The sequence below is a fragment of the Euleptes europaea genome, chromosome 3 (genome assembly GCF_029931775.1).
Source record: "Euleptes europaea isolate rEulEur1 chromosome 3, rEulEur1.hap1, whole genome shotgun sequence".
NCBI classification, from domain to species: Eukaryota; Metazoa; Chordata; class Lepidosauria; order Squamata; family Sphaerodactylidae; genus Euleptes; species Euleptes europaea.
Genome location: NC_079314.1, coordinates 57293997 through 57312372, shown reverse-complemented (window position 1 = coordinate 57312372; position 18376 = coordinate 57293997). Strand labels below are relative to the sequence as shown.

Here is an 18376-nt window from a genome sequence, read left to right as displayed (position 1 = left end):
ATGGCTTCCTGCAACTTTTTCTCCTCTTACGTGGATCTCATTCGTTGTGCGCCCCCATAGGGGTTTGTAACATAGCATAAACTCCGATAGGGGTTTGTAACGTAACAGGATGTGATCCATCTGGGGATCCCAACCAGTGTTGTTAGGCGCAGCCTAGCAACCAGCAGGAGATGTGGGGGGGCAATATTGGGGAGGGGTAGCGTCACTTCTAGTGAAAACCCGGATGTGACATCACAAGTCTCTAGGAATGACAGGAAACTCTATGGTAACCATCTCCCCAAAGTCCATTCTCTCCAGGCTCCACCCCCAAATCTCCAGGAATTTCTAGACCTGGAATTGGCAACTCTACATCCTACTCCTAATATCAAGACTGGATTTTCCTTTCTAAAGAGCCACATTTGGATCTAGAGACATAGGTTGCAGGTCCCTGGTCTATATGCAAAGTACGTTTGGAATTTGGCTGTCTAGATGCAATCCTGCCTCTAATACAGCTAATGGGAATTTTATCATAGACCTATTTCGAATTTGCAACGTTAAAATAAAATGACAGATAATTAATTTTCTTAAAGAGGGTTGGCTGAGCCAATCAGTGTGCAGATAATCTTATTATACCAGTCGGACCTCAGATTACTTTGATGAGGATTTTAGAGCAATCATGTGTCATACTTTCCTGTAGACTTGAGTCTGCTTGTGTTACAGTTGTATAAGGTCAGTCCTAAATTTAACTACCAACTGCGTACTTAATTTTAGAAATGCCACATGACCCAGTGGCTCACAGGCCTATGCTCTCATGTTTGAAATTCAGGGTCCAATGAAACAATGGCAAGATTTTGAAAAGGTGAGACTCTCCCTTTTATGTGCAGATTGCCAATTAACCTAACAGAGAGATTGTTTAAAACCAGGAATATTAGATTAAGAATGAATCTATATATCGACTACTATTATGATGGTGATGCTATTATGGATAATCCTAGTTGGAATGTTTATGGGTCATTTTGGTTATAAAAAAACTAGCTTGCTTATAAAGCATCAATTACGATTAAACAATTTCATCTGTATAGTATTACAAACATATCTGTGTGTGTTAAGTTCCGTCAAGTCACAGCCGACTTATGGCGACCCCTTTTTGGGGTTTTCATGGCAAGAGACTAACAGAGGTGGTTTGCCAGTGCCTTCCTCTGCACAGCAACCCTGGTATTCCTTGGTGGTCTCCCATCCAAATACTAACCAGGGCTGACCCTGCTTAGCTTCTGAGATCTGGCGAGATCAGGCTAGCCTGGGCCATCCAGGTCAGGGCACAAACATATCTAGTTAGCATAAAATTAATAACATTAATAGAATTGTAGGAGATAGTGGCAGAAATCCTGTTCATACCTACCTGGGAATAAGCCCCATTTAATAATTATGCATACTATAGTACTATAAGTGTCCTTTTCTCTTACTATTTAAAATGTTTGCAGCAGGTCTGTACTCTTGAAAATGTTTGTCTTAATCTTGTATATTATCTTTTTAAAAAGGCAACCATCTAGTCAGTTACAACAGGAGAAATTTAACATGTGTTTGTTCTCTCACATTGAAATCTATGGACTTTAAGGTACATAATTGTACAGAATAGCACTAAGCAACAATCCTCAGATATAATTAACATCCTGTCCAATGCTCTGCTTTTTTGCAGTGGCAATTAGAGCAGAGAATTGGAAGCAGAGGGGACCATATCCTTTTGCTCCAGTGCAGCAAGATCCCGCCTTAGAGTGAGGAAGGAGTGGCTTGTGCTCTGTCCTAAAGGCCTGCTTCTCTTCATTGTCTGAAAGTCGGACTGCTGACTGTTGAAACCAAAAATTCTAGTACCTGAGTAAGGCCTGGATCATAGCCACCAAGTGAGTCTTGTAAAAAGTCCATTTTCAGCAGCCTAGGGGAAGAGTTCATTGGGTATGGTGGGTCCAGGGGCGAACCTCATTGCAAAAAATTGTTCACCTTAAAAGTATACAGCTGGAAACAAAAAAAGGGCTGCAAACAACGAGAAATAATCCTGATTTTGTGCCTGGTAAAAACAAAACAGTATTATTCCTGTCAGAAAATATACAGGCCTAACCAGAAGCTACAATATGGTTGCCAGCCTCCAGGTACTAGCTGGTAATCTCCTGCTATTACAACTGATTTCCAGCCGATAGAGATCAGTTCACCTGGAGAAAATGGCCGCTTTGGCAATTGGACTTTATGGCATTGAAGTCCCTCCTCTCCCCAAACCCCGCCCTCCTCAGGCTCTGCCCAAAAAACCTTCCGCCAGTGGCAAAGAGGGACCTGGCAACCCTAAACTACAGTAAGGGTATTTACTCGTGTATTTGGGAATTCATGTGGAAGACTTGGACAGTTCCATTTTCTGGAACAGAGTATATTCTGTGGGCAACGATAGCTCTACTGAACTGGAGTTCAAATTTTTTATAGAATAGGGCTTCCAACTCTGGACTGGGAAATTCCTGGAGATCTGAGGGCAGGGATGTGATGTCATAGAGTCCACCCTCTGAAGCTGCCATTTTCTCCAAGAGAACTGATCTCTGTAGTTCGTTCGTTTGTTCAATCTGGAAATCAGTTGTGATTCTGGGAGGTCTCCAAGGTCCCACTAGGAGGCTGGCAACTCTAACAAGGAACTCTTTCCATCTTTACCTGTCTGCCAATGAACTCCCATATGTTTGCCAGGAAGCCCTGTACTTTAAGAGTATTTGGGGACATAGCCTGCTGAAAATATAAAAAGAGCTATGCTGGATCATATGAACAACAATTTACTTTTCCAGGGCCTTTGCCAGACCTGTCAGGCCTCACTGTTATTCCGTATGCATTGCAAAATGGCCCTAGAATCATTGTGTATTGTGTCTATCTCTCAGGGAAGCTTGTCAATGGTTACTTATTTGTTATCAAAGGACCTCTGATAAGCTGCTGAAGGTAGCCATTGCTTGGAGCACAGCTTGAAGAACACTGCTCTCCCTCCAGTCTTGCTTCCTGCACATTGAAAAGCTGTTGCCTCTACACAAGCTAGGATGGCTGTTCAGAGGAAAGACTTTGCTTTCTGCTTCAGCAGATGGGATTAGTTGTTATTTGGATGTAAATCCCATGAAGGACTGGGGAAATTATGCCCAAGTAAATGTATGTAGCAGTAGCGATGCAGAGATACAGACATATGCAAGTTTTTTTTAATGGAAGCTGAACATTTTCTGGCTTTAGCAGTCTCCATTTTCACTGAGGTGAGAACTCAAGAATAATTTTTGAAAACTCAGTCCACCCTACCTTCACAGTGTTGCTGGTAGGATAACATGAAGGAGATGGGAGTAATGTAAGCTGCTTTGGGTTCTCACTGGGGAGAAAGGTGGGCTATAAATGAAGTAAGTACATAAATATAGGGCATGCCATCAACTTCTTTCACTACCACGCTTGTCGTTTTTTGCATTCTATAGGCCCTGGTCTAGAGTTCAGTAGGGGAGCCAGTCCTCCAGCTATGGCAAGAAACCTTCTGCCCCCAGGCTTCCGCTGCTGTTCACTGGAGCAGTCAGAGCTAAATGAGTGTGCAAAGTGGCATCACATGACAAGCAACTTCACTTCTAGTAACGTGCCCGGCAGTGATGTTACGGTGACACCATGATGTCACCATTTTCTCCAGGTGAACTGATTTCTATCAGCTAGAGATCAGCTGTAATAGCAGGAAATCTCCAGCTAGCACCTGGAGGTTGGCAACTCTAGTAACTAGAAGGGATGTCACAGCATTGTATGTTAAAAATGCCTTACATTAGTGATTGCCAGTGTGGCACCTGTGGGCACCATGGCACTTGCTGATTGGTTTCTTGGCATCTCTCCCCAAAGCAAAGAGCCTGGCTTTCCTCCACCTCAGTTGAGCAGGAGGTGCATCAAAAGAGCCTGGGAGGCATCACCTTTTTGTCAGCAGGAAGCACCCATTCAGAAACAGCTGCCTCCATCATGATTTGTGATTGGCCCCAGTACCTCATGGCAGTCATTTTGTGATTGCCTCCTGTGACAGCCATTTGGTGTAGATGCTCACTACTCATTTTCAGTGTTCTAAAAGTGCCCACAGGCTCAACAAGATTGAGGACCCCTGATTTAAATGCAATGGAAAATTTATTATTACCGGTATTATTACAAATATTGCAATTGGCAGGAGAGTCAAAAGCATCCTTTGCCAAAACCGTGGGCTTTTCAACCTCATTACTTTTTTTTTGGGGGGGGGAGAGAGTTTAGTGTGTGTTTTCGGCCTGAGCTTTGATTCTGCTGCTGACCAAAAAGGTTATATCCTGCTCTTAGTTGTGTCTTATGTTATGACTTGAAAGGTATGAGAGATACAGGGTCCAGTAGTCTTCCGATCACTTCAGTAAATAATAAACTGGTCTGTGGAATCTTTTTTTAACCAGTTATGTTAAAACTTCCCCCTCCTGTAGAAAGGGGGCAGAATAAGGAAGCTGACTCCCATGTATTATGACTGACACAAAGCCTTATTCTGCAGTGCCAAAAATAAAGAGATTTATGAGTGTTCAGGAGCTATATTTATTTATGAAAGTTATTGTGGCCAGGAGCTGGGGGTCAAAGCACAGCCATGTGTCTGTTTCCCTATAAAGGAAAGGGATGCAGTGGTGGTGTTCAGTTGAAGTCGCTCACATGTGTGAAGTTCACATAATTCAGTAATGAGAAAGCTATGGGCTCATATTTCAGTTGTAGAGATAATTTTGCGTAAACCTGGGGTCTGAATGCTGAATAGGGAACTTTTGTACCTGAACAGTGAGCAAGTATTGGTCCGTTTTGGTTGCACAAAGACATTTTCACTGGTAGCCTAGGATTCTGTTCCTTCCAGTAATGGTCAGAGGAAAAATACAATTTATAGGTGAGGGACAAAGGTGAGGAACAGTTCAGCCTAGGGCCCATCTATCCTTCTATAGAACTCTGATGTTCATCTCTGCTTTCTTACCTAAAACAGTGACATTGTTTTCTGATAACCTCCTGTTTGCAAAGTAATACCCCGATTTCTAAACAGACTCCGCCACATTAGAACAGCAATTCTGCGCAAATATGACCTTTAATCCATTTTTTTTGTCTCTTGAGAACAGCTCATCAACAGACTCCGCCACATTAGAACAGCAATTCTGCGCAGATATGACCTTTAATCCATTTTTTTGTCTCTTGAGAACAGCTCATCAACCCATACAAAGAAAAATGGAAGAAAATGAGGCGCCTGATGAAGACCACCTTACCAGTTATGCAGTTCAGTTTAGCATTCAAGAATCCCTGGAAAGTGAAAGGAGTCAGCCATCTTCTTCCCCCAGTCATGAACCAAGGTACTTGTGGTCGTCTTTGAACCCAGTTTTGAATGTTCAGTGCCACAGACATTAACGCTGGCTACTATCCTTGAGTAACTCACCCCTTATCATTGTTACGTACTGTCCTTAGTTACTCAGAAGGGTAGATGGCAGAGTCCCATTGAGCTGTTATCCGCAGTATAACCTCCTTCACTTCCATGACTTGGGAGTGGATACCTGTAAATTTAAAAGGACACAAAAATCCCCCAGCAAAATAAGTATAAAATTCAGTTTTCACAAGCCAACCCTCATCTGGTTCAGCTTTGACCTCCAAAACCACCCCAAACAGATAGGTCTTAGAGCATTTCCGAAAAAATGTGCAGGTATGGCAGCTTTCTAAGAGAGAGAATTTCATAACTATTTGGGAAATACTGTAGGGGAAGGATTTTCTTAACAATGGGGTAGAGTGTCCATCTGTCCACCACTATGATCTGAATATATTTTGTAGGTCATCTTTGGTCTTAAGGCTCATCATGCTCATGGGGATAACACTGGGACAATGAAGAGGAATAGGAGACATAGTTTCCCAGGTACAAAGAGGTGTACAGTGAAGTTCTAAGTAGAGTTCCACCCTTGTAAATCAACTGAAGTAAATGGGTTTAGGATGGCATAGCTCTTTTTAAAATTGTGCTGAACCTAATCACCCTTGGGCTGTGTCCTTGCATGGTGGCAGACTCCTCTGCTTGTCTGAGGATTGTTCAGAGGTTTACCTCTACCATTGATGAAATTCTTAAGGCTTAGGTTGTTAAAACAATATATATTATTATGAGATAATAGTGATTGGTCTCAAAGTTTGAGATATTGTTTACACCTCACCTCTCCTGTTGTCCTTTCAGTGGGTTTGTGAAAGTCAGCGAGCAGAACAGGCAACTTGTAACTGCCATAAGAGAAGGTATAAGCACCAAAAGAATACAGTTGCTTCTCTTGGGTGTGAGTTTGCCATCCATTGCATTACAGCCTGATTTTTTTCTTTAGGTCAAGTATTTGACCTTCAAAACTTTGTGAAATGCAAATATGCCTTCGATGAGGCTGATGAAAGAGGGTGGTTTCCTTTACATGAAGCTGCTGCTCAGCCAATCCAGCAAATACTTGAAGTCATATTGGATGGTAAGTCAGTGCACAGGATAAAAAAATGGAAAACATAGGAAAATAAAGCATGATGGAATCAATGCTAGCATTGTATCATATAGGTCAGGGGTCTGCAAACTGCGGCTCCTGAGCCGCATGCGGCTCTTTGGCCTGTTGAGTGCGGCTCTCCAAACTTGGTTCGGAGCCCCTGCTCTTGCGCCCGCTCGTGCCGGCAGCCGGGCTGTGGAGCCGGTGCGCCTGAGAGAGAGAGAGAGAGAGGGAGAGCGAGCGAGAGAGAGCAGGTGAGCGGGCGCGCTGTCTCTCTTCCCCCCTCCCCCCGCCGTGGAGAATGGCCAGGTCCCCCTTTCCCTTGCCCTCAATGGTTGGGAGGCTAAAGCCTCCCCTCTAGCCGCGCGATTGCTGGGCGGCTCGGCGGTTCCTGCCCCCCCCCCGCCCGCCTATCAGCTATTGGGCGGGGCGGGCTTTCTTTGGTAGACCATTGGGAGGCCATGTCTACACACTGGCTTTCTTGGCGGTAGACCTGGACTCCGAGGAGGGGAAAAAGTCCCCCTTCAGAGGCCAGGTCTACCAATTGGCTTCTATGGGCCTCCGGAGGCCAGGTCTACTGCCAAGAAAGCCAATGGGTAGACCTGGCCTCCCAATGGGACTCAGCTGGAGGCCAGGTCTACTAATAGGCTTTTATGGTGGTAGACCAGGCCTCCAGACGAGGACTCCAGACAGGGAGGGGGAAATGGCAGGGACTTACAATTTAATTTTTATCAATAAATAAGATCACTATTAAGTATGATATCAACTTTTATTCAGTGTACCTATAGTTTAATTAAGACTTAAAACTTTAATTAAAGTTTATTAAGTTAATAAACAGTGTACCTACCTATATAGTTTAAGTTTAAGAAATTTGGCTCTCAAAAGAAATCTCAATCGTTGTACTGTTGATATTTGGCTTTTTTGACTAATGAGTTGCCAACCCCTGGTATAGGTGTTAGCTGTTTTGTTGATCTGAATTGTTAACTGTATGCACATATGTATGGTTTCATAATGTTAAGTGCATTATGGTAAATTTTGCTATGTAACCGTAGACGATACTACTAGGATATGATCCAAGGATTATAGCAAACGTGTGAAGCAAGAAGCATGGTCTGAAACTAGTTAGCGCATGGAGCCAGAAGAACCAATCAGAAGCTGGTAATAGGCTGAAAGGTGATGTCCAAGGGCAAAGGGAGGCAAATTTATGGCTACAAGCTGTGGAATAGTGTGCAGACAAAGCAGAACAGGCCAATAATTGGAGATCCAAGGACACAGTAGCAAGGTGTGGCTCAAGTGGAGAGGGAGCAAACACAAGATGTCCTCTATGCAAACCTATTAGAAATTAAAACAGAAGAGGGACAACAAACAGCAGACTTTGATACATCAGGGAAGGGCCATGGCTCGTTGGTGTAGCATCTGCTTGGCATGCAAAAGGCCCCAGGTTCAATCTCTGGCATCTCCAGTTAAAAGCATCAAGTAACAAGTAATGTGAAAGACCTGTACTTAAGACCCTGAATAGGCACTGCTTGTCTGAGTAAACAATACTGACCTCGATGAACTGATAGTCTGATTCAATATAAGGCACCTTCAAGTGTGTTCATTTGTGTGTACATCAAGGAGTCAAAATAGGAAGTATTAATTTGAATTGTCAGTAGTTCAGCTATATCTGTGGAATCAGCTAGACATCCTGGTAGATTCACGGAGATAAATATAGTCTCTGATCCGGAGATTCTCACACAAAGCCCTAGGCTGTGTACATAAGTCTCCTTTATTGAACATAGTTGATACTCTCACTTCTGATAATGCTGATCTATCATATTTTTACTTTTTAAAAAATCTAGCTTCTTACAAAACGATGTGGGAATATAAAACATGTGATGGAGAAACCCCGTTAACTTTGGCAGCCAAATCTGGCCTTGTTGAAAATGTCAGAACGCTACTGGAAAAGGGTGTCTGGCCCAACACCACTAACTGGAAAGGAGAAACTCCTCTTCTCATCGGTAATTGCTTCCTTATGTGGCCTTCAGCGTTTTCACTTTCTCCCAATTCTTACCATGTTGCTTCCAGAGACTGAAAATTAGTTCACCTATCTTGTTAATTACATGGCAATTGACTAACAAAGCCATCCTAAGCAGAATTCCATCCTTCTAAGGGCTTTTGCACATATGGCATTTTGTTATGGGTTCTTGTCCCATATTGCTTCGGTTTATCCCCTGATTTCCACACACCTTTTTGTGCCTTTAATTTTCACTTCTGGATTTTTATTTTTTTACCAGTTCTTTTGAGACTACTTTTACCACTATGTTTTTCTGGAAGCCAGTTTTGAGTCGGCTTCTTCCTTGTGAGTAATGTTTCTGTCAGTTTTCTTTGTCCTGCCCACTCCCACCCACCTCCAGTCCACTGTTTGATGATTTGGATTGCTGTTGTCAAACCACTCCCTCTCCTCCCCCACCCTGAAGACTAGTGAATTCTTTTTCTTTTTTAAAAAAGCCACCAAAATATCAATGTATTCAATTTCAATGTATTGCTGGCGCACTGTAATTAATTCCAAGCTTTCACTGTAAAAAAAAAAGCATGTCTCTATCTCCTACCGTCATTGAGACATAAAGGAAAAGGCATATCTCCACAAGGGAAGGAGCCAGAGACTCTTTTTTTTTTTTTTTTAAATGAAAGCTGGGAATTCAAAGAACCTCCTAAGCCTACTGTTACACTCATCTTCAGAGTGAGGGGAAGAGAGAGAGTGGTTTGATGACGATAGTCCAATATATATATATATATATTAGTGCTTTTTTAAAAAAAGGGGGGGTGCTGTGATGCTACTGATGACACCACCAATGACGACAGCACCCTCCCTTGAAAATCCTCATTATTGAAGGCACGTGCCAAAGAAAATAAACTGACTCCACAACTCTGAAAATGCAGAGGAAAGGTAGAAATCTGGACGAACTGCACCCAAACCAATTCCATTGCTTGTGGTTCAGCCGGCAAGAAAATCAGGAGTAAGTTGAGCTTGCAGAAAATCCCTTATGTCTTAGCTTCCATTTACTAAAAAGGTGTAACTCTGTTCAGGATTTCCCTTGAATCTTAAATTTGTACCATTATAGAAGTCAATGAACAATTTCATAGAATTGCTTACTTAATACAGAAGGTTCTAATTCACACTCATGGCCCATGTACTTTGTTGTATATCCTACTATTTTATTTTTAATAAATGTTCAGTTTGATTAATTTCTTATCAGAGATACATATCATATGTAAGTTTTTATATATGTACACATACTATATCATATATATATATATATATATATATATATATATATATATATAAATATATATAATATGCAATATATATTATATAAAAGATTATATATAAGTTAACACTTTTTCTTATAATATATTTCTTATAATAATGTGAATGTTGGTATTATTACTATTATTAGGGACATTACAATAATTTATGACCAACATTTCTTCTTTGAAATTGTTTTGTGTTTCTCTTCCTTGACTCAAACAAACTTTGTCAATTTGGCCATTGGTACCAAGATAATATTCAGTATCCATTCTCAAATGGGAGGAACCCTGTTCTGCTACCAGTAACTACGTGTGTGGCTGTTCCTTTTCTTTAAGAACTGTACTATTCAAATAAGTGAAAGAAAACATTATTGGATCAAAAATCATTTTTGTCTCTTTTAAACTGTATTATTACAGTGCAATCCTAAGTGCAGTTATACTCTTCTAAACTCATTGCATCTATGGACTTAGAAGGGTTGTAACTCTGTTTAGGATTGAACCATAACTATGTCTTTACCCATTTAAAACAAAAGAGTGAAATTTTACAGTTAACACAATTTCTTCTTTTAAGCAAAGCATCTAAAATGGCCTCTCTCCTCCGTTTCATTTTCCAGCAATAAGACAGGGTTCCTACAAAATGGCCTCCACTCTGATTGAATACAACTGCACTATCAATCAGCCATGTGCAAAACGCTGGTCTGCAATGCATGAAGCTGCAAAACAGGGTCGAAATGATATTATTGCTCTTCTTTTGAAGAATGGGGGAAACGTGCACCTGAGAGATGGCTATGGGGTAACCCCATTAGGTGTGGCTGCTGAGTATGGACACTGTGAGGTGCTGGAACATCTGATTCATAAAGGTGTGTTAACAGGATTTGCATTTCTGCCAAACAAGGGTTTTCCTCTGTCTCTTATTCTCAGACCCTGCTTCAGAGTTTTAAGACTCTCTTGAGCCTGTCCCCTTCTATTAAGAGAAGACAAATCTGTCACCCTACCATGAAGCAGACACTGGTTGCCTAGTCAAGATGCACTTAACTGCATGATTCCAATTGTCAAACCAGCCAAGCCCCACGAAGAGGTTATTAGTCTGTGACTAAAGATGTAAAATTTCCAGAAATTTTGAACCCACGGGAAAAAATGTGCTTTCCCCCGTTTCTTGTCTTTAAAGGCATTTCACTCATTAGAAAAGAGAAAATATTTCATAGTGTTTTTTTTCCAATACTCCCCCAAATTTCCAATTTTTCCATTGGAAAAATTGAAAGCGCCTCATGAAAAAAGGGAAAAAACCCAGTGTTTTTTCTGTTTTTTTCCCCACTTTTCTTCTGGGCCTTCACATCTCTTTCAGTGACAAAGCCATTTGGAAGAGCCAGCATGGAATGTATATGTTGTTCTCGGACTGGGGAAGCCTAACTTAAACTAATAGCTTGCTTGTGAAGCTGCCTGATATTAGACAAGTGAATGTAGCCCTTTTACTCATTACAATCAACTGTATGTAAGCGGAGGTCATGCTTAGCAAGATCTGTTCATACATGCAGTCACCATGTTATATGAACAAGTCAACATTCTTATTTTCCTGTCTTGGTATGTGTGATCAGAAAACCCAGATTTTTGAGGTTACCGATTTGTGGCTACGAAAGCTCAAATGTATATGCATTGCCCTGTTCACACAAAATGACAACCACAAAGTCTCCCCTTATGCACAGTCGATCATAACAACTGTAAAGGGTTGTTGTAAAGATACCATGGCATAACCTGTGTTTGATGCAGTACTGAGTTCTGAAGGAAGCAGTAGGACAGGAGTTCAGTTAATGAATAAATTTTAGAATAGCAGGTAGCAGAGATTCCCTCTCTCTGTCCCTACCAATACCCAAAGAGCCCCGTGGCGCAGAGTGGTAAGCTGCAGTACTGCAGTCGAAAGCTCTGCTCACGACCTGAGTTCGATCCCAACGGAAGTTGGTTTCAGGTAGCCGGCTCAAGGTTGACTCAGCCTTCCATCCTTCCGAGGTCGGTCAAAGGAGTACCCAGCTTGCTGGGGGTAAAGGGAAGATGACTGGGGAAGGCACTGGCAAATCACCCCGTAAACAAAGTCTGCCTAGTAAACGTTGGGATGTGACGTCACCCCATGGGTCAGGAATGACCCGGTGCTTGCACAGGGGATCTTTACCTTTACCTTTTACCAATACCCAGCAGAAAAAAGACCAGATATTAAAATGTCATAGCATCTATGATTTCTCCAGCACTGTCTTTTATTGCAAGGATACAGGTGTGTGCACCGTTCCTCACTGTTACCATCTGTGCATAGATAGACATAGCCCTCTCATATGATTTACACCAAACAAACTACTTCAAGGATTTTTATCGGGTGGAATCTACCTGCAAGTATTCATTATCCTTTCCTGTTTCTTTAGGATTTTTTTTTTAAAAGAAAGATTTAAAACATGTCCCCCTCTGCTCCCACTTCCAACTTTTACCTCAATTACCAAATGGCATTCCAGATTTCTGATAAATGTTTCGTCAAATCTCTCTGAAGTTCCACTTTTTCTAATGTAGCTCATAAGCCAAAATTATACTCTCACTTAAATATTGCGGAGGAAAAGAGATGGTGCAAATACTTTCACATTCCTTTAAAGGGGTTTTGAAAATGAAACACAGATTGGGGATCTCTCCCTTATGAATAGCCAACTGCATGCTATACCTGCTGTGACTCTCTGGCATTCACTTACATAGTTGTGATTTTTGTATAAGCCAGAGGAAAAAATTGATATTTTTTTATTCCAGTGGCCCAGAACAAAAGCTCTCAAGTTTTTAGCCTATCTAATACTGGCAGAAGTGCTGTCATTCCATTCCAGGGAAGAAGGGTATACTAAGAACAAATAAAAAGTCAACTGTGCAGATAGACTAGGCGGACAAACCCTGTAAAAACCTGTTAGCATTCAACACAGATAAGGAAATGTCACTCCAAGTGCAAGATCTTACAAGTTCACACATGTTTATTCTATTATTAGGTTATTTATACAATAAGGATTTTTTTTTAAAAAGTGATTGCTGATTTTGTTTTTATATGGTTGTACATTTCTTGTTCTTCTGGATTAAGTTGAGACTTCTTCCACTAGGTGGTGATGTTTATGCTATGGCTGATGACGGCTCCTCAGTACTCTTTGAAGCAGCAGGTGGTGGGAATCCAGACTGTATAGCTTTGTTGTTGGAGTACGGAGGAAGTGGGAATGTGCCCAGTAAGGCGGGGCACCTCCCTATTCACAGAGCCGCCTATGAAGGGCATTATCTGTGAGTACGCTTCTATTACCTTTCCTGTGTTTGTATGACTAGCCCCACTGTTTGTTTAAGGATGAGGCTGATAAATTTCATTACTTACACAGCGCTGTCAACAAGCATCACACATTATACAAAATGATATTTTTTTTAAAAATGGCATGAGTAGCTTACAAGGCGCAAACCCTGTGCTTGCAACACAGTGGCATTTTTGTTTGTGGCAGAGGGGAGGGTGATTTTTGCTGATTCTTGCTTTCTGCTGTAGACTCCTGCTTTACCCTTCACACTGTTCTCAAGGGAGTCCACAAATCTGCAGGAGCACAATTTTGGAAAGCACAAGAGGGACGATGAGCTAGGGAAGTTGCCTTCCTCGAGCATGATTCCGCTTGCATTGCTTAGGATCCAAGTCTAATTTATGTATTGGTTTTATATAACTGGATTTCTTTCTCAACCTATCACAGGATGTCAGTTTGGGATACAGTACCCCTTATTCCATTTTATTTTCTAAACCCTTGGTTTAGCTGAGAGGCATGAACTTTCGCAAAGCCAGCAAGAGTTTGAAGCAGGGGAAAGAGACAGCCAGTGCCCATAGGCATTGAAGGAAAGGGGCTCAATGGGCCTGACCTAAAGTTTTCTTTAATACTAAAAAAACCTCAGAAGAGGATGGGGGATTCCTGAGGATGGGGGATTCCTGGGGGTAGTGGCACCTAAGGAGCTGTGATTTAACCCTTTCCCCATTAGAAATTATGCCAGTCTCATCTGAAGTCCTATGAGATATAGTAGGGGGGATAAGACGGGTACAATATAGGCAGTTGTTTGGCTTTATTCTCTGAGCACAGTACTGATGCCAGACAAAATGTGGCAGTCCATAGTGATTTCCCAGCCATCTATTAATTCATTTTTCTTCCTTCTAGGGCCTTGAAATACCTAATTCCAGTTACATCTACAACTGCAATCCAGAAAAGTGGGCTAAGTCCCATTCATTCAGCAGCAGACGGCCAAAACCCACAATGCCTTGAACTCCTAATTGAAAATGATTTTGATGTCAATGCTCTCCTGGCTAAACACATTTCGGAAAGTTATGATGATGAAAGGAAAACGGCTCTTTATTTTGCAGTTTCCAACAATGACATTCTGTCAACTGAAATATTACTCCAAGCCGGAGCAGACCCAAACAAAGACCCCCTGAACTGCCTTCTCGTGGCAGTGAGAGCTGGCAACCATGAAATCGTAAGGTTACTGCTTTCTTATAAAGCCAATGTCAACTGCTATTTTAACCTTGTAAATGACACCCACTTCCCCAGTGCCATACAGTATGCCTTGAACGATGAGGTCATGTTAAGGCTACTGCTGAATCATGGATACGATGTGGATATGTGTTTTGACTGCATGCATGGGGACATCTTTGGAAATTCTTTTGTGTGGTCAGCTTCAGAGGAAGAAATATTACCAGGATGGACGTCTTGCATAATTAAAGATAATCCAGTAAGCACACATTCCCTATTTCTTTACTATTCTTCATCAACCTAGTCAAGTATATATCAGATGCAAGATTACAAACATGTCACTGATTGAATAGTATAATTCTAAAGGAAAATGAAAACAGACAACTGAAGTCTGTATGGACATTTGTTGTTCTCCCTTATTAGCCATGATGCAAAGTCCAAGTGCAGGACGAGGTTACAGTAGGCTATTGTAAGAAGAAGAAAAATGACACAAAGTTTGTGTGGTTGCCTCAGTTGAATCTAACATTGTTTAATTGGTCTAAGGATCTACAAGTGTCTTGTGCCATAGTATGCGTATTCAGGGCTATCCAATTCAATACCGTTCCATTTGGAAGAGTTAATCTCCCTGATTTAGTATCATTCACTTCAGATTAACTAATCTGTTAGTTTTATCATTCTTGGACACCAAGAATACTCCACCAGCACAACAGATGCATTGTCCCAGTGGCTAAAGCTGAGGGCAGAACCATTACTGAAAAAGCGACAACAATATGCTCAGTGCCCTGTTGGCAAGAAGGCTGTCCAAGAAACAGTATGAAAGCACTGAAGATTCAGCACTATTCAGCACTACTGGGAGAAGAATGAGATCACCAACAGCCCTACTACATGGCACCCCCTTTCGCCACTTGTCTGTCAGAGACAAGGGAGTATTGGTGTTCCTGAGCATGGTGGTCCTTGTACAGATTCATAGACTGAGGAAGAGTTTCCTTAGGAGGGGGCCAGATCAGTCCTGTTCTGCCCTGTTTGCCAACCAAACTGCTTTAGCTGTGCCAGCCTCCTTGACACTGTTGCAGCCTAATACGGTTTATAGGGTCCTCTTGTTATTCGACCTAAAATGCAAATAAGCAAGAAGCTCCTATAAATTGTATTTGGCTACAGCAGTGCCAAGGATGTTGGTGCAGCTAAAGGAGTATGCTTTGTGGACTGGGTTGCAGATTGGGCAAACACAAATATATACTGCATTATGGGTTGGATCCACATAATAGATTTTTCCCACCCCTCCCTGTCTCCTGCAGCCCCCCCCCCATCCATCCAAGAGGCTGTTCTTGTATTGTTCTCTTCTGCCTTATTTCTGTTCAGAACTCAAGAAGTTAGATTTAAATTGTTTTAAAGGATGTCAAAGCAAAGACATTTTTGTAATCATTCTGAATGTCTGGTGATATGCTTGTCAATTCTGCAAAAACTTATTTGGAGGTCATTCCTCAGAAAGGGTTTAAAGTAACATTGGATGTCTTTCCTTTCAGTTCTGTGACTTTATGACCGTTTCTTGGATGAAACATTTAGTAGGATCGATTGTTCGCATTTTGATAGATTACATGGATTACGTTCCTTTGTGCACAAAACTTAAGTTTGTCCTGGAGACACAAACAGAATGGAGAGAGATCCAGCAAATACTAGGTAAAGGTAGACCATATTTATATAATTTGTATGTCTCCGGCAGAGCTGGATTCATGCACAAAGTAAGAAAGCAACTGTACAAAGCCGGCTTCTAAATACAAACATTTTTACTAAATTATCTTCTTTTTTGATAATGTAACGGGGCCTCTTAAACTTGGCATAGGTTAGGATCTCAGCATGTCTTAATCTGGCTGTAGCCTCAGTGAATGTCATCTATTGAATATGATCTTTAATTTACTGAATATGATCTTTCACGACCTAGGATCCACATACCGTATATACCCATGTATAAGCCGACCCGCGTATAAGCCGAGGTGCCTAATTTCTCCCCAAAAATGGGGAAAAATTAGGCACCCGCGTATAAGCCGAGGGTCGGCTTATAACCCCTCCCCCCCCCGCAGGCTTACCTGACAGGGCTCTCCAGCGGCGAGGGTCCGGCGGCGGCGCGGCCCAGGGGGGCCTGGGCAGCCTTCCTGCGGCTGCAGGAGGCTGCCCCAGGCCGCTCCCGGTGGGAGGAAGCGGCGGCGAGGCCCAGGGGGACCCGGAGCAGCCTTCCTGCGGCTGCAGGAGGCTGCCCCAGGCCCCTCCCGCCCGGGAAAAATGACAGCGGGGGCGGGGGGGCCTTGGGCAGCCATCCTGCGGCTGCAGGAGGCTGCCCAAGGCCCCTCCCGCCCGAAAAAATGGCGGCGGGGGCCGGGGGGCCTTGGGCAGCCATCCTGCGGCTGCAGGAGGCTGCCCAAGGCCCCTCCCGCCCGAAAAAAATGGCGGTGGGGGCCGGGGGGCCTTGGGCAGCCATCCTGCGGCTGCAGGAGGCTGCCCAAGGCCCCTCCCGCCTGGGAAAAATGGCGGGGGGGGGGCGGGGCAGCCTTCCTGCGGCTGCAGGAGGCTGCCCCAGGCCGCTCCCGGCGGCAGGAAGCGGCACGGGCCCGGCGGCGGCGACGGCGGTAAGTTTCCCCCCTCCCTCCTCCCTCCCTCCCCCCGTATTGACCCGCGTATAAGCCGAGGCCAGCTTTTTCAGCCCATTTTTGGGGCTGAAAAACTCGGCTTATACGCGAGTATATACGGTATTTGAAGGACTGTCTCCTTCCATATGTCCTTGTGCACTAACTATGGTCATCAGGCAGCCATCTGCTGGCTATCCCACCACTTAGGCTGGCCTCTCTGGCATTGACCAGAGCCCAGGCCTTTCCCATCATGGCCCCAGCTCTCTGGAATGAGCTCCCTGAAGAAGCAAGGGGGTCCCCTCCTTGGAGATCTTCAGGAGGTGCTGCAAGGGCTTTGCTAGGGCTTTTGAGGAGTGGAGGGTGGGGATTTGAGGTTTGCTATTTTATTTTTGGTTTCAACTGAAAATGTTTTAAACTATTATTGTAAGCTGCCTTGAACCATACGGAAAGGCAGGATATATTTGTTTTAATTAAAAAAAAGATTATTCTCTGCCAGTAACCCCATTTATTTCTGATAGAACACCTATGCAGTGATCTTAACAATGGTAGTCAATGCCACTGAAATAATATATAGAATCAAGGGAACAAGGGATGCCTATTTTTATTCTAATCAGCAAATAAAAAGTGGAACCCAGGCAGAGGGATATAATGGTTAAGTGGAGCTCAAGATGTCAGATGAATGAGGTCTTGTTCTACAGGCCAAGATGCAAAGATGAAAACTGTACCATAGAAACAAAACACAGCAAGTGAAGGGGAATGGTTGTTTCAGTCTTCACCAAGTCTTTCTAATTTACTAAGCATGCCTTACAGCTGCACAGGAAGTGATGTACTCTTGAAAACAGGTAGTCGTGGCAAAGGGTATATCCTTTACACATGTCTGTTTTGGAGATTTTGTATTAGCAGGAGTCTAGGTCACAGTGATTACCTGTTAACTTACCATGTGCTAAGTTGTTGGCAATGTTTTTGAGTCACATGGTGAGGTGACTTTTACCACAGCACAGTCATTAAATTAATAGGAATGCACTTATATTTTTTTCTTGATTTGTCTTTCAGAGAACCCCCGTCCACTAAAGCATCTGTGCCGCCTGAAAATACGTAAATGTGTAGGATTAGAGAGGCTACAGAAGCCATTATCAATGAAGAAGCTTCCTCTTCCACCAGTCCTTAAAGGGTATATCCTATACAAAGAGTATGACCTTTATGGAAGGGGGCTCCATGATTTGTCATGATTTCCAAACCAATTATTTTGTAACTCACCTCAACACAAATTACTTGGAAGTTAATCCCCACTCCTTCTGCCTTCAACTATCCATGCTTAGGCTCAGGGTGTCAGAATTATGAACTGTGGAGCTGGATCCAAAGGCTACTTGTGGAAGGACTGTTTTACAGCTTTCTCTATGGATGGTTTCAAGAGAGAAGAATGAAACAAAAACCAAAGGTTTACCTCCACTTGTGCATGTGTTGATGCATCTTTCATTATTATTTTCTGTATATCTGC

General features: G+C 42.7%; 1 protein-coding gene across 4 annotated transcripts; it reads left to right on the top strand.

The window, feature by feature from the left end:
- The first annotated feature begins 758 nt into the window (after nucleotides 1-758).
- Nucleotides 759-18162, top strand: ASB15 (ankyrin repeat and SOCS box containing 15). Of its 4 annotated transcripts, none has more exons than XM_056847189.1 (10): nucleotides 759-838; nucleotides 5189-5333; nucleotides 6191-6246; nucleotides 6330-6461; nucleotides 8312-8470; nucleotides 10376-10621; nucleotides 12875-13046; nucleotides 13946-14516; nucleotides 15781-15934; nucleotides 17932-18162. In XM_056847189.1, the coding sequence occupies exons 2-10, from the start codon at nucleotides 5212-5214 to the stop codon at nucleotides 18105-18107; spliced, it is 1788 nt and encodes a 595-aa protein (XP_056703167.1). In that variant the 5' UTR covers nucleotides 759-838; nucleotides 5189-5211; the 3' UTR covers nucleotides 18108-18162. The 4 variants fall into 4 exon arrangements, with proteins under 4 accessions (XP_056703167.1, XP_056703168.1, XP_056703169.1 ...); XM_056847190.1 differs by lacking the exon at nucleotides 759-838 and adding an exon at nucleotides 3315-3361; XM_056847191.1 differs by lacking the exon at nucleotides 759-838 and having other exon boundaries at nucleotides 5197-5333; nucleotides 13946-14261.
- The last annotated feature ends 214 nt before the right edge of the window (nucleotides 18163-18376 follow it).

Excerpts from the sequence above, each read along its gene's own strand:
- ASB15 (XM_056847189.1), top strand. The coding sequence starts at position 5,212 with ATGGAAGAAAATGAGGCGCCTGATGAAGACCACCTTACCAGTTATGCA. Across the intron at positions 6,247-6,329 it reads TGTAACTGCCATAAGAGAAG|GTCAAGTATTTGACCTTCAA; the intron begins GTATAAGCACCA and ends TTTTTTCTTTAG. Across the intron at positions 6,462-8,311 it reads ACTTGAAGTCATATTGGATG|CTTCTTACAAAACGATGTGG; the intron begins GTAAGTCAGTGC and ends TAAAAAATCTAG.